General features: G+C 45.5%; 6 protein-coding genes across 6 annotated transcripts; 4 read left to right on the plus strand and 2 right to left on the minus strand.

Moving 5' to 3' along the window:
* Window positions 1-65: 65 nt before the first annotated feature.
* On the plus strand, window positions 66-956 carry BHQ10_005772 (uncharacterized protein; the record flags this gene model as incomplete). Its single annotated transcript, XM_040878284.1, has 1 exon — window positions 66-956. The coding sequence occupies one exon, from the start codon at window positions 66-68 to the stop codon at window positions 954-956; it is 891 nt and encodes a 296-aa protein (XP_040734276.1).
* Window positions 957-1,792: 836 nt separating this feature from the next.
* Window positions 1,793-2,597, minus strand: BHQ10_005773 (uncharacterized protein; the record flags this gene model as incomplete). Its single annotated transcript, XM_040878285.1, has 2 exons — window positions 1,793-1,998; window positions 2,057-2,597. 2 exons carry the CDS (start codon window positions 2,595-2,597, stop codon window positions 1,793-1,795), a joined length of 747 nt encoding a protein of 248 aa, XP_040734277.1.
* A 545-nt stretch (window positions 2,598-3,142) lies between these two features.
* On the plus strand, window positions 3,143-4,206 carry BHQ10_005774 (uncharacterized protein; the record flags this gene model as incomplete). The annotated part of the gene is made up of 2 exons (XM_040878286.1): window positions 3,143-3,448; window positions 3,499-4,206. The coding sequence occupies 2 exons, from the start codon at window positions 3,143-3,145 to the stop codon at window positions 4,204-4,206; spliced, it is 1,014 nt and encodes a 337-aa protein (XP_040734278.1).
* A 1,386-nt stretch (window positions 4,207-5,592) lies between these two features.
* BHQ10_005775 (uncharacterized protein) lies at window positions 5,593-8,533 on the plus strand (the record flags this gene model as incomplete). The annotated part of the gene is made up of 6 exons (XM_040878287.1): window positions 5,593-5,741; window positions 5,797-6,104; window positions 6,177-6,354; window positions 6,416-6,878; window positions 6,929-8,002; window positions 8,303-8,533. 6 exons carry the CDS (start codon window positions 5,593-5,595, stop codon window positions 8,531-8,533), a joined length of 2,403 nt encoding a protein of 800 aa, XP_040734279.1.
* Window positions 8,534-9,979: 1,446 nt separating this feature from the next.
* BHQ10_005776 (uncharacterized protein) lies at window positions 9,980-10,888 on the minus strand (the record flags this gene model as incomplete). The annotated part of the gene is made up of 1 exon (XM_040878288.1): window positions 9,980-10,888. The coding sequence occupies one exon, from the start codon at window positions 10,886-10,888 to the stop codon at window positions 9,980-9,982; it is 909 nt and encodes a 302-aa protein (XP_040734280.1).
* Window positions 10,889-11,341: 453 nt separating this feature from the next.
* BHQ10_005777 (uncharacterized protein) lies at window positions 11,342-12,948 on the plus strand (the record flags this gene model as incomplete). The annotated part of the gene is made up of 2 exons (XM_040878289.1): window positions 11,342-11,486; window positions 11,546-12,948. The coding sequence occupies 2 exons, from the start codon at window positions 11,342-11,344 to the stop codon at window positions 12,946-12,948; spliced, it is 1,548 nt and encodes a 515-aa protein (XP_040734281.1).
* Between the last annotated feature and the right edge of the window lie 427 nt (window positions 12,949-13,375).

Consider the following 13,375-nt stretch of genomic DNA (forward strand, 5'->3'; position numbering starts at 1 on the left):
GTAACTGAACCATCACCTATTTGACAACCTGCTAACGAGCTGAAAAGTAGATCGTTGTATTCACAATGGCTGCAGAAGTTCCGCTTCCGATCCCCATCTCCCTCGTGTCAGGCCGCTACCTAATTTTCTCGGCTGATGCTGCCACGTATTTAAGAAAAGAATATAATATATGTGGTGTTTTGATGGGCACATTACCCCAAGTCCCGCAACAAAATGTTTTCCTTGGTATTCCCGTGCAACTCATGCCCGAGGAAGCAAGACTCTTGGTAGAGAAGAAAGTAGCACGCATTATTGATGGCCGAAGATATCACAATGATAGTATGCGATCACTCGCGGAAGCAGACAAAATCAAATATTTGCAATCCCTCCAGAAAGAGGGGCGAAATGTGTCCCAAGCCAAGTCGAATAGGAAGGAGCAGCAGCGTGAGGAATCCTTGAGAAAGGCAACGCAGAAGAGGAAAGCCAAACTCGCTGTGTCGGCCGAGAAAGAAGAGACAGAAAATACCGACAATGTGCTCTTTGAACCTCCCGCACGTCCGGCTAGTTCCATGTCGAACGCCAGCTCTACTACTCAGCTATCGACAATAAGCATTACACCGGCAACCACGTACCCTCTTATCCCCTACCAACCTGCCGAAGAATACGAGATGCCTCTGCCGGAAGTACCTGCTTCTTATCCCGTATACGCTCATTTGCATTCACATGGGTATTTCCTCTCTCCGGGGTTGAGGTTCGGATGTCAATACATGGCCTACCCTGGCGACCCACTGCGTTTTCATTCACACTTTTTAGTGTATGGATTTCATAGAGATGAGGAACTGAGTCTTATGGAGATTGTATCGGGTGGTCGACTCGGTACTGGAGTCAAGAAAGGCTTTCTTTTGGGCCACGCAGTGGACCCGGATGATGCTGCTTCGGAGGTTCGCACGTTTAGCATTGAATGGGCTGGGATGTGATCTCCGTCACTAGGAACTGAGAAATATCATGTTCACTGGCTCTACACGAGCTTGAATTATGCATGGACTACAAGAGTCGTCGACCTGACCCGACAGCTTTCCCTCACGGTATCCCTAAGGATCACGGGACTATTATTTGCACAAGGCAAGTGCAACTGTCGTGTTGGTACACCCTGCACAACGACAAATTGGCTGTCTACCAAGAATGATGCCGAGACAAACTGTCGTCACAACCGGTGTACCCATTACGCAAGTAGAGTACTTCGGGGTAGAGTGCAATGCTCGACTTGAGCCTACTTCAGGATTGATCGAATCAGACGGTCATTGATTCTGCACACGAAATGACGCAGTCTTCAAGTCATGAAGACCAAAAGTCAGGACTAGCTACATATCTGCAATCCAATCAAGAACGTCCCTTCTAGCGGACATGTATATCAGTCTTCATCAAACGTTTTAGTCCAGTCAAAGATAGTTTTTATACTGCCCCAACGCCCCTGTCCGTGGAAAGTAGTTGATGTCCTATCGCAACGATCACTCTACTCACAATTGTAGTCCGTGACCAACTTGAGAGTTGATGTGCTGTGTGTCGAGTTTGGCTATCCTTGAAAGGCTGTGAGAGTGTGGTAACCACGTGTGTCGCTTTCTGTCGTAGCGGGCGTTGTATACGACTTATCTTCAAAACGGTTCAAAGAGCTGGTGTGTATGGGCCCGAAATTGCATGCACGCAAGCGCTCTTCTCGTTTGTGATCCCAGCTGACTGCTTTCGTACTGGCAATATACCAGAAGAACCGTGGTTTATCATACTTAATTCCTGTAGTGTCGACCTGTTTGGGGCCTCAAACATAGTCGATATTCCTCCATTTGAACTTCTTATTCGCGCGATCCACAGGCCGATTCTCAAATTGACTTCCGTGCAGCTCGAAGACGAAATCTTTCGGCTTCTCCCCCTCCAGCCTCTCCTTACTAGTCGTGTCGTCAGTCGATTGTTGTACCGGTGTAGACGGAATAGTGAATCGAAAGACTGTATGCTCTTTGGGTATCGCTAAACCGAATATCAATATAACCATACAGGACACAAGCGAGGGGAACGCGAAACTCACTCTTAACAACATCCTTCTCCGTCACAATAACAAACGTAAACTTCGTATCCCTGATCACAATCCCCTTCACGCCAACCCTGCCCGCGCACCGACTGCGCACAACCTCAACCTCCGCACCATGATAATCCGCGCTGACGAGCTTACTCCCATGAGCCGGCCCACTTATCGTCAACGGCCTACCGTTATTCGTCGCATTCGTACTCTTCTCTATCCCCAGTACCTCCTGCATATACTGCACCCACATCCCATGCAACCCCTTGAAGACTTCATACTTGCATTCCTCCTTCGAAATGTCGTACAATCCCGACACACGTTTTTGTCGCGCTGAGAGCGGTTGAGGTCGTTGTTTCCGGTAGAAGTATTCTTTCTTGCGGAGTCGTTGAAGTCGACGACGTGACCGTTTGTCGGCTGGTGTAGGCGATGTTGGGCGCAGGTAGAGTGGTTTTTGTTTTATGCGTTCGGTGAAGAGTTGCTCAGCTGTGTCAGGGGAGTGGGCACGCGAGAGGAGGTCTTGGGCTATGTGGGGTTTTGAAGTGGACATTTTGTTGATTGATTTATGAAGGATAGTGGTGAGCGGAACTGACTTAAATGAGATTGTGTCGTGGCATTGCAATCGTGCAGAATGGCAGAGTTGTCGAGTTGTCGAGTCACAGGCGGTTGGATGAGGTGAATTTTGTAGCTCTGGGGTTGATAAGCTTATCGCCAAAACTTACTCGTGCTTATCTTATCGCTTGTCCTTAACAAACTATGCTATACACCACCTGGGCACGACAACAAGTAAAAGATTGCCAGATCCATCAAAAGAGTCATACGCCGAGTCTCGAACCTTGAGGGCATAGCAATGTAACCGAAAGAGCCCCGTGCCATTCAAGGACCCAACGGAATGATCAATTGCCTCGGACAAAGACCCGAACCCCGCATGAACCTTCATACGATGATCTTTAAATTCAAGATGGATGGTCCTTCTAGTAGCGAATGCGCATTCACTTTTGCAATACTTTGAAATCAGCCATTCGACTTGGATATTACGATATGGCTCACGAAAATTTTGAATCCTTGCCCCTCTTTCCAGATGACATTCCAACCATGCCCTTGGATCGGCTATCCTTGGTCAAACTTCTCCAACACGATAGCGACGAGGTTCAGAAATTTTGTCGTGCATGTGAGGACATTGGATTCTTTTACCTGGATCTCCGTGACCAGGAATTGGGTGACTCAATTCTCTCAGCCGCCGATGAACTATTCAAAATCAGCGAGCAGCTATTTGCGCTAGATGTTCAAGAAAAGTCCAAGTATGATCATAGCAAAAAGAGGTCTTACTTCGGATACAAACCTCTTGGGGCTGGTCAGGTAGATGAAAAGGGGAACCTCGACAGTGTCGAGTTTTACAACGTAAGTCTATCATTCTACTTCTCAAAGTGCAAGTAGTCTGACATGGCCAGATTGCCAAGGATGATCTATTCGGGGTAATGGAGCCGCTTCCTCAACCTGATATCATTCAGAACAACAAGAGCAAACTCAAGTCCTTTGTTTCCGATTCTCACGCCATCGTAACACTTGTTCTTGACCTACTGAATGAACATCTACGGCTGCCTCCGTCTACTCTCGCAAATATGCATCGTATCGACCATCACAGCGGCGATCAGATTCGAATGACTAGATCGCCGCCACAGCCTATGACTGGCGAAGTGCCACGACTTGCTGGACATACTGATTTCGGCAGTGTCACTGTCCTTTTCAATCGGCTTGGTGGTCTCCAAGTCCTTCCGCCAGGCCAAGACGCAGAGTGGAAATGGGTCAAGCCCCTCCCTGGACATTGCATCATCAACCTAGGTGACTCTTTAGTCAAATTCACGAATGGTCTCCTCCGCTCGAATATCCACAGGGTTATATCCTCACCAGGTGCTCAGGCAGCATCGACGCGGTACAGCTTGGTCTATTTTTCTCGACCGGAGGACGATGTTCTGTTGAAGAGATTGCAAGGGTCGACTATTATTCCTCCGTTGCCTGAAGGTGTATTGGAGGAAGATGTGAGTAGCAAGGACTGGATAATACGGCGTGCTTTGGCAAATCGTACGAACCTCCATGATAAGGTAGATTTGGAGAGTGCCAGGGGGACGGAGCAGATTAGTCGACGGATCAAAGTGTAGCTATCTTCAGAGGACTTCGACTCGTCGTAATTCCACTATCAAGCTAATCAGAATCCATGTTCATTTCAGCACGGAGGGTCTCCCTGACTAAAAAAGGATTCCGAGCGTAGTCCGACTTGAGGCCTTTCCCTTTTGTTTCAGATAGCTGGACAGATATTCTTACAAACGATCTGCTATCATTGGCTCATGGCATGTGATTTGACCAATCAGGCAGCAGTCTACTTGCCTTCCCTTTTGGGACGTTTGACGGACTTCCACCTACGCTCCTTTCTCTTTTTGCCTGTTTGCTCGAGACAGATCAAGAAATCACATGATCCTATTTGGTAATCGACTATCTATATTCACATGCCTATCTTCATCCTCTTCATCCCAAGTCTCAGCTACAGCCTGCAGCAACCTAAGCTTATCTCAACTTCGATCTGCGAGGTCCCCGCGCTATTGGATGTTCGTTTGACTTTTCCCCAGATTTCTTGTTTATTCTTGTCTTAGGTCTCCTGTGCGGGCATGTGATTGAACCAGCGTTTGCTAGATCTGGTTCTGAAAGCTTGTACCATCTGATATCAAAGGTACGTCCCTTTTAATCTACAGATTTTACTTGATACCTAGTAAATGAAAGTTCGGCTTTTATGGAATGCAACCCTGATTGGTCTGCAGAGTGCTCGATCATACTTATCTCCCCGTCGACTTCACCATCTTTGCGCCAATGAAGCTCCTCGATACCAGACGAGGGACAAAATGCAACCATTCCCCAAGCGATGTACCTCACTTTTGGGGCGAAACTTGACCAAGTCCAGACTGTGAACCAGATAGTCAACTCTACTTTCACATGCAAATTGATCTCTCCTTCTTCACAATGTCTCTTTATAGTCTCATCTCAAACGTCAATCCGGGCACCAATAACGCGCTCAAGATCTATCTCAATATGGAACATTTTTGTCTCACATTACTACCTAACCTCAAGTATCATAAACTTCTTCGCTGTTTGCCAGGGGGAAATGATGCCGTTTGTTTGATTTGAGATATGGCGTGATCTCTGGAGAATGGGGATCAGAGCTCGTCTCAGATCTATAAGAATCGGTCCTTCTCTTGGTCCTGATTCTTCATCATCTCTCATGTCAGGTCGATTTCTCTTGTCATCTACAGTCTACACAACACCAAACCTCCGTGATTCTACTCCTTCTTGGAGTCTCAACAGATCGACTTTTCTTTTCGACTTCTTTCAACATCATCACCAAGGCAGTTTTGAATACCCGCCTGGTATCTGTGCAATTGGAGGGAATCTCAAGGTTGATACGGTGGACGTATCAAGATGACTGCAAAGAGTATGTTTTCAACCTCTTCAGAAAGAACTTTTGTTAGGCGAACTAACAGTTTGAAGATACAACGATGCAGGAACGTTATACTCCTTTCGTGCTTGCACATAGACCACAGATTCTCCCTCTTCTAGGAGATGAAGATATCGCTGAGATTCTTGAGGAGGAATCCAGCGATGGGGTTGTTTACCAGTACGAAGAGATCAAGAGTCAACCAGTAGGGTATGTGCCAGAAGTTTGTCTCGATACACGAATATGGTTGCTAATATCTGAACAGCATACGAGTCATCCTAAAGCCTCATCAACTCGATGGAGTTTCTTTTCTTTTTTATCTTCGAAAGAATTCTGCCCACTGCATCCTAGGAGATGAGATGGGCCTCGGTAAAACATTACAAACACTATCATTCTTTCAACATATCAAGAACGTGGAAGGAGGTGGTCGCCGGCCCTTTCTCGTTGTATGTCCGATGAGTGTCCTCGCAAATTGGCAGACGGAAATAGAAAATTGGACCACTCTCAAGGCAGTACAATGGTATGGCAATGGTGAAAAAAGAAAATGTACCGCACAGATGGTCAAAGATCAAGGTATGGCAGGKCTCTGATTCTTTKCATTTTTCCGTCATTATGAAGCTAATATGTTTGATTTCTCGACTACAGATTTTGATGTTGTCCTTACCACTTATGAGACTGTGGTTGCAGATCGTTTCAGACTCTCGCGTATTGGGCTTTGGGAATGTATAGTGTTAGATGAAGGCCATCGAATCAAGAATTTCACGACAAAATTGTCCACAAGTGTGAAAACTTTGAAGACTAGACAGCGAATCATTCTAACGGGGTAAGTACAGCCATTATAATTTGAGAACCAAATAACTTGATTTAACGCTGACTTCTCAAAGTACGCCTATTCAGAATGATCTCTCAGAAGTTTGGTCTATGTGCAACTGGTTATACCCGGAAATTTTCGTTAAGGAGACGCAGCAACATTGGAAGGAAGCTTTTTCACTTTCGAGCGGGAAAGTCGACTCTACATTTCTCGAAAATGTCAGGGATTTCCTCAGAGTCATCATGCTTCGGCGAGTCAAGCAATCAAAATCACAAGGATTAGGACTTCCAGTGAAGACAGAGGTAGTCCTACATCTACCGCTAACTCAAGAGCAGAAGCGACTTTATCTGGAAGTAATCACCGGACAAAGTGATTTTATCAAGTTTTGTACCAATGAAGATAGCAGCCATTTACCTCAGACACCACCACCGAGTCCGGGCAGTGAGGACTCTATACACTCCCACTCCACGAATCAGGACATACGAGAGAAGGCATCAAGCCGTTCCGTGACAAACGCGCTTATGGAGCTTAGAAAAGTGAGTCCATTAGGAGACCATTTGAAATTCAGGCACTAACTTCAGATTAGATTTGTGTCCATCCTCTGCTCGTTGACAACATGGGCATGGGAGATGTCTTCGCTGAGCCAATGCCCAGGGAATTAGTGCAGAGTTCCTCCAAATTCATTGCACTCGAGAGACTCCTTTATCACGAAGTTACCGAAAACAACAAGAAGATGTTGATATTTTCAGGTTTCGATTATGCTTTGGATTGCTGTGAGTCTCTTCTAAACGCCATGAGCATCCCCCATCTTCGACTCGACGGCAGTACCCCCTACGCTATCCGCAAATATAATGTTCATCGTTTTCAAAACCAAGATCTACATCGGGTCTTTGTCATCGCAACCAGGGCTGGTGGAGAGGGAATCACTCTCACTTCAGCTGAAGTTGTTGTTTTCATGGATTTGGATTGGAACCCACAGATTATGGCCCAAGCGGAGGCAAGAGCCCACCGCATCGGTCAGGAGAAGCCTGTGACTGTTGTGAAGATGTGCACTCGAGGTACAGTTGAACATCAGATGATAAACCGCGTGAACAAGAAGCTTTACTTAGCTTCAAGGGTTATCCACGATGCTGCAACTGCAAGTTCTGAATTGTCCATGGCGGATTCTTTCCAAACGGATGCCACATTCATTCGTCGGTTGATATCACACAGTCTTACCTCAGTAACTGTGGACCCATTCAGGGCTGATGATTTGAAAGATATGGACTGGGAGACAATTGTGAAATCTTGCCAAAATACGTATGATGCAGAAGAATACACACCTACATCATCGATAACCACCCCGCCTTCACCCAGTGTAGATTCTTTTGATGAACAGGAAAAACACTGGTTGTCGCAGAGTACTAGCATAAAAACTGGTCTCTTCAACGGCACAGTATTTCAACGTCGTCGGGTCCAATTGAAAGATGCACTTCCAGAAAGCCTCGACCCATACCAAAGGCGGCTCAACAAAAATCGGACAGTATACGACAAGGATATCGATTATTATGTCGACAAAGAGTCGACTTTGTGTCGGGATGGCGAAGCTGTGCCTACGCTGACAAAAGGCAAAACTTCAAAGCTTAAGGTGGTCGGAGGAATCGGGTTTCAGCACTTCAAGGTAAGTCCAGTAGTATGTATGTGCATTGCCGCTGAGCAAGTGGGCTTGCATTTACATGATTGATCTCATCATATTGGCTAAATATGCAAACAGACTTGTTTAATTTGTGGCAAGGGACATAATTTAGAAAAATGCACATACTGTCCACAAGTGTATCACGAAGAATGCATGAATCAGGAAGAGATTACTTCGAAAAAGAACCCTTTCGGCAACAAAACCTGTCCTCACCATCATTGCGTCAACTGTGGTTTGACAGCTATTAATGCTGGTGGCCTGCTTCTGGTCTGCAACAAGTGTCAGTTCTCGACTTGCATCGACTGTGTTGACTTGGATGCAATCAAGTCAATAGGCGACAATATTCCCGAATTCGAAGCAATAGGGTACGAATCGCCACGACACTTCCAGTACATCACATGCGAAGTTTGCTTGAAAAAGTCACATGAGAGAGAACAGAAACGAACCATGACTCGCACTGACAGTCAACATCTGCGAAACGTCAAACGGGTTTGCCGGTTTGGTTTTGAGTACTAATCGACATGTGAGAATCCCATGGACTATCGTATCAAACTCAACTCAGAAATCTATTTACATCTTCGTGATTGGGATGTTTCGGTAGAAATTTCAAAATACTGCCAGGAAAAATATTTCGCAATACTTTTGTTATGATTAATAAATGTGTCGATGGATGATGTGAAAGGTCATGTATTTATGGAGAAGAGTGAGTGTTTACAAATGCAGGAGATCCATGTCATATTAACAAGTCGGGATATTACCAGTCTGAGATTCAAATACAGAGGAGGTTTGATACGAATTCTAGTTTTACATTTTAGCATAATCATCTCCATGCGTTGTGTCATTACCCCCTGTTCTCGCTATCCATACCGACTAGTTGCGTATACATACACCCGGTCGTGTACATCTGGAAACGGGAAAGTATCGAAACTAGTCCTCAAAATCATAGCTCGCCCCAACTACGAAATTCTACTGAGACTTATCTTCAGCTTGATGCGTAGCGAAGTCGTAGTTCCAGTGTCGGTTGCTTCGTGTTCATTTGCAGTGTAGTCAAGTCAGTTAAGGCTTCGGCATACACGGACCTGTACTACCAAGTCGATCAATTAGCGATTCTATTCTCACCCATGCCTTCTGATTCTGGAAAGCCTTATATGATTTAGACTTCATACTCCACATACTCGTAAGTTGTAACCGTAACTAGGTATTTAAAAGAAACATGAAGAAAAAAACTACATACGAAGCTACCTGACTCTGTTGTCCTGGATCCCTCGAGTCAGCGTAAATACTCTACTCCGTATAATACGTCGCCATAATCTCGGAACCAGTTTAGAAAGTATCCTACTCGTTACCAGATTGTCGGTATCCAATACATTGGGGCTTTTAAGATGCTAGGATACGAGGGTGCTGTTGGGGGATTGCAATGATATTGGGGGCGGTCCAGTTTAGCACGCAAAGTCCAGTCTACAAGTCTGACTGACAGTCAGAATTTAGTGATCGGCCAGCCAAATAAATTTTTTCGAGGAATTCTCCGGCGCCGTCGTCTGAAGCATTAAGTGCGTAATTAAGTCCTAAGAATCCTTCCGTTGATCTTAAGACTTACGCTGAATCCTTCAAGATCCACAGCCCGTTCGAGAGTTGCCCGGTCGAGACGTTTGGGTGCAACTATACCACGGAATCTAGTACTTATTTGGACATGAATGCCTAGTGTAGTTATGGAAATTTTGTTATGTTTAACGGAATATCTTATAGTTCGACATTTTAGACAGTGCAGTAGTGTAAAGAACGATCTTGAAAAATACAAACGTACCAATATCGCAACAAATTATTACTGTCACTCTTGGGCCAAATTGTAGAAATTAGGCTTCGGAAGAAAAGATCAAAACGAGGTTTTGCAAGGATACTGATCCAATAGTCAAGTTATGCGTCCTCCCTGATATGGAGCAAAAGGCTCACCAAATCAAGTGCTTACTTCCTAACCTTCTTCAGCATCTCAACAGCGAGTTGATATGTCTCATTTTTTGCTGCCACAGAGAATTCGCTGGTGAGTTTCTTATCAAATGCATGCCCGCAGCCCTTCATCCTGCGAATGATGACTTCTCTACCAGTAGCATGCCCTTCATTTTTTGCTCTCTCAGCTAACTCTTCTGCCTCTACTGCTGATTGATCCAACTCGCCTGTAACGACCAGCATATTTGCCGGAAGATTTGAAGTACCCGCAAACGCGGGTGAGATTCTTGGATCGCGAGGATCCATTCCCCTGAGATATGATTCTCGGAAGATCCTAGTCCAGAAGGGCGACCGGTCCTTCCTACCTGGTACGGGAGCCCTTCTCAAACTCGGGTCTTGGAAAAGATTTGTCGCAGGATAGAATGCTATAAGCGACTGAAACGTTCCGCGTGGAAGAGTCGTTAAGGCAGCGGCAAGCGCGAGAGTGCCGCCAGACGAAAACCCAGAGATGGAGATGTGAGAGGCGTCATACTCGTTCGGGTGATCAACAACATATTTTACAGCATCCTCAACATCGTTAAGAGCTGCAGGGAATGGGTACTCGGGAGCCAGGCAATAGTTGACATCAAGCACAACATAGCCGGTTGCGTCGGCGACAAATCGGCAAAAGTCATCATCCATACCATGAAGAGGTATCGCAAGGCCAGAGCCATATAGATTTATGAGAATCGGAGCTGCATTAGAGCTTTCAGTATCTGCGGTATGTGGCTTGTAGACATGGACTTTGATAGTGCGACGCTTGTCGCGAGATGCTATTTGTATAACGTCGTCGGGTCTCGGCCGCGACGGCGAGCCAAGTAGTTTAATGAGGACGCGTGAAAAGGTAACGAGAACCTTTAAGTACAAATAACGCAAGAAACTAGACATTTTTGCTCGTAAAGACAGTCGGGTGAGTTCGGTTGAAATTGTCTAATGAAAGTCTCTATATAATGCTTTTAAACGGTAACGTTCAGTTTTGCGATGACTCAGATCTGGGGATGGTGTTGCCTAGATACGAGACAACCACAGCCTTGCCAATTAGGGCTTTCATGAGTATGCCCTACTCCTACTTCATCGCCATCAATCGATGGCCTATATTGTCAGTATTCAGGTCTACTCATAGTGTATTCTTTGACCGGTTTTACGAGCAGAAATCTGGTTGGAATAGAGCCAATCTCACTCGTCGACAATAATCATTTACGCAGTGCCGCTACATTGAGCCGGTTTTAGCCTATTATCATATTCGCCCATACAAGCAGCTTATACCTCCATTACTGTCAATATCTTCATCGCACACCACATAAATTATCAACTGGCTGTATATCTCCAAATCAAGAAACCATGAACCCGATTATTCCAGGATTCGCCCCCGATCCTTCTGCGGTCCGCGTCGGGGATACTTACTTTCTGGTCAACTCCAGCTTTCATATATTCCCTGGCCTACCTATATATGCGAGTAGAGATCTCGTCTCATGGAAACATATCGGTGAGCGAATTACGCATAGTCTCCTGCCTTCAATGTATATGTATTGATACCAGATCTAGGAAATGCCATAAATACGCAGAGTCAGCTCAGTCTCGCATTGACTCACACAAAATTGAATTTGGAAGAAGGAGGCAACTTCATGTGCGCAGCTGGTGGACTCTATGCTCCCACAATAAGACATCATGCTGGCAGATTCTACGTGATCTGTACGAATGTGATTCATACCGGCGAACAAGAAGGCACACACCAAAACTTTATCGTCTCGACAGCAGATATCTGGGGTTCCCAGTGGAGCGATCCTGTCTTCTTTGACTTTGATGGGATTGATACTAGTGTTTTGTGGGATGATGATGGTCGCTCATATATGCATGGGTCTGCCGCACCAGGACCAATGACTACCATTAAGCTGTTCGAAATCGATCTTGCCACGGGAAAGAAGCTATCGGATGAGAAAACCATCTGGAGAGGTACCGGGGGCATCTGGCCTGAGGGCCCTCACATTTATAAAAAAGATGATGGATGGTACTATCTATTCATCTCCGAGGGGGGCACATTTGAAGATCATATGATCACGGTTGCGCGGTCAAAATCTGTCTGGGGCCCGTATGAGGCAAATCCTCATAATCCAATTCTTACAGCTCGCGGCACAGATGAATATGTACAGCATACCGGTCATAGCGACATCTTCCAGGATTCGCAAGGCAACTGGTGGGTGGTGTGTCTTGGTGTTCGAAAGGACCGGTCCAAACGCTATGTCATGGGACGGGAAACATTTCTTACCTCGATGGAGTGGCCGGCAGGAAGCTGGCCAAGAGTAAACCAGGTCAAAATAGGCTTGCCATCAGACCTCACAACTACTTCGCCAGGCACCGTATCGAGCCTGAGCACAAACCCTGATGTGGACTGGTGCTACATTCGAGATGCAGACCTGACCATGCACAAAATTGTTGAGAATGGCAGGGAAATCGTCCTCACAGCGGCTGAATACGATTTAAGTCAGGCCAGACCTGAAAGCCGGGTCACGTTCGTGGGTAAGCGCCAGCGCCAGCTCGAAGGCCATTCTCAAGTCGCTGTTCAAAACGTCTCACCAGGCACACAAGTCAATGCAGGTCTATGTGTCTACAAGGACGAACACAGATTCGCGCGAATATATGTTGAGTATGAAACGTCAGCTATCGTGCTCGAATTTGTTAACAAAGCGAAGTCGATCGACAAGAGCAAGAAAATAGCTGTCAACCTTAAAGATGCCGCCGCTACGTGGTTTAGAATAGAGTACCTTGAATCACATTATAGATTCTCATATCGTCTCGAGGAAGATTCTTCATGGGTTGATTTCGGGGATCTTGACACGCTAGAGTTGACGGGCCATGACTTTGTTGGCCCTATCGTGGGCATCTTCGCTTTCACGAAGCCTATGAATGGGCGTACAGATATCAAATTCGAGATGCTTGAAATTGATTGAGCACTGGGCATCATAATGTGAGCCACCTAGGTATTAATGGGAAGATATTCATAAGTCAAAGCCTACTTATATATGTAGATTTCAATGTTTCAATGCTGTAGTATACATATACTTGACCCGAACAAAAGTCTATTCCAAGGCTGTGCATCTATCTATGTAGGTATCTTATTTCATACAAACATTCTGAAGAGCTTCCAAGTATGAGTATAAAGATAACGTTTAATCGTTTATGGCCTATCAAGGCAACGAATACTCAAATTGAGCTATACGACCACGCAAGCTATGCATAGTTTTCTGGGATAATGATGGCACCAATTTCAGCCTATATAGGATAAAATTACACCTGGCATTTTCATTGTTTGATGTCGCGATTCGTGAACCACTCAACCATGTGGAAAGTTTAACATATAAATATGTTGGAAATCTA

Source organism: Talaromyces amestolkiae (assembly GCF_001896365.1).
Source record: "Talaromyces amestolkiae strain CIB chromosome Unknown scaffold10.1, whole genome shotgun sequence".
Lineage (NCBI taxonomy): Eukaryota > Fungi > Ascomycota > Eurotiomycetes > Eurotiales > Trichocomaceae > Talaromyces > Talaromyces amestolkiae.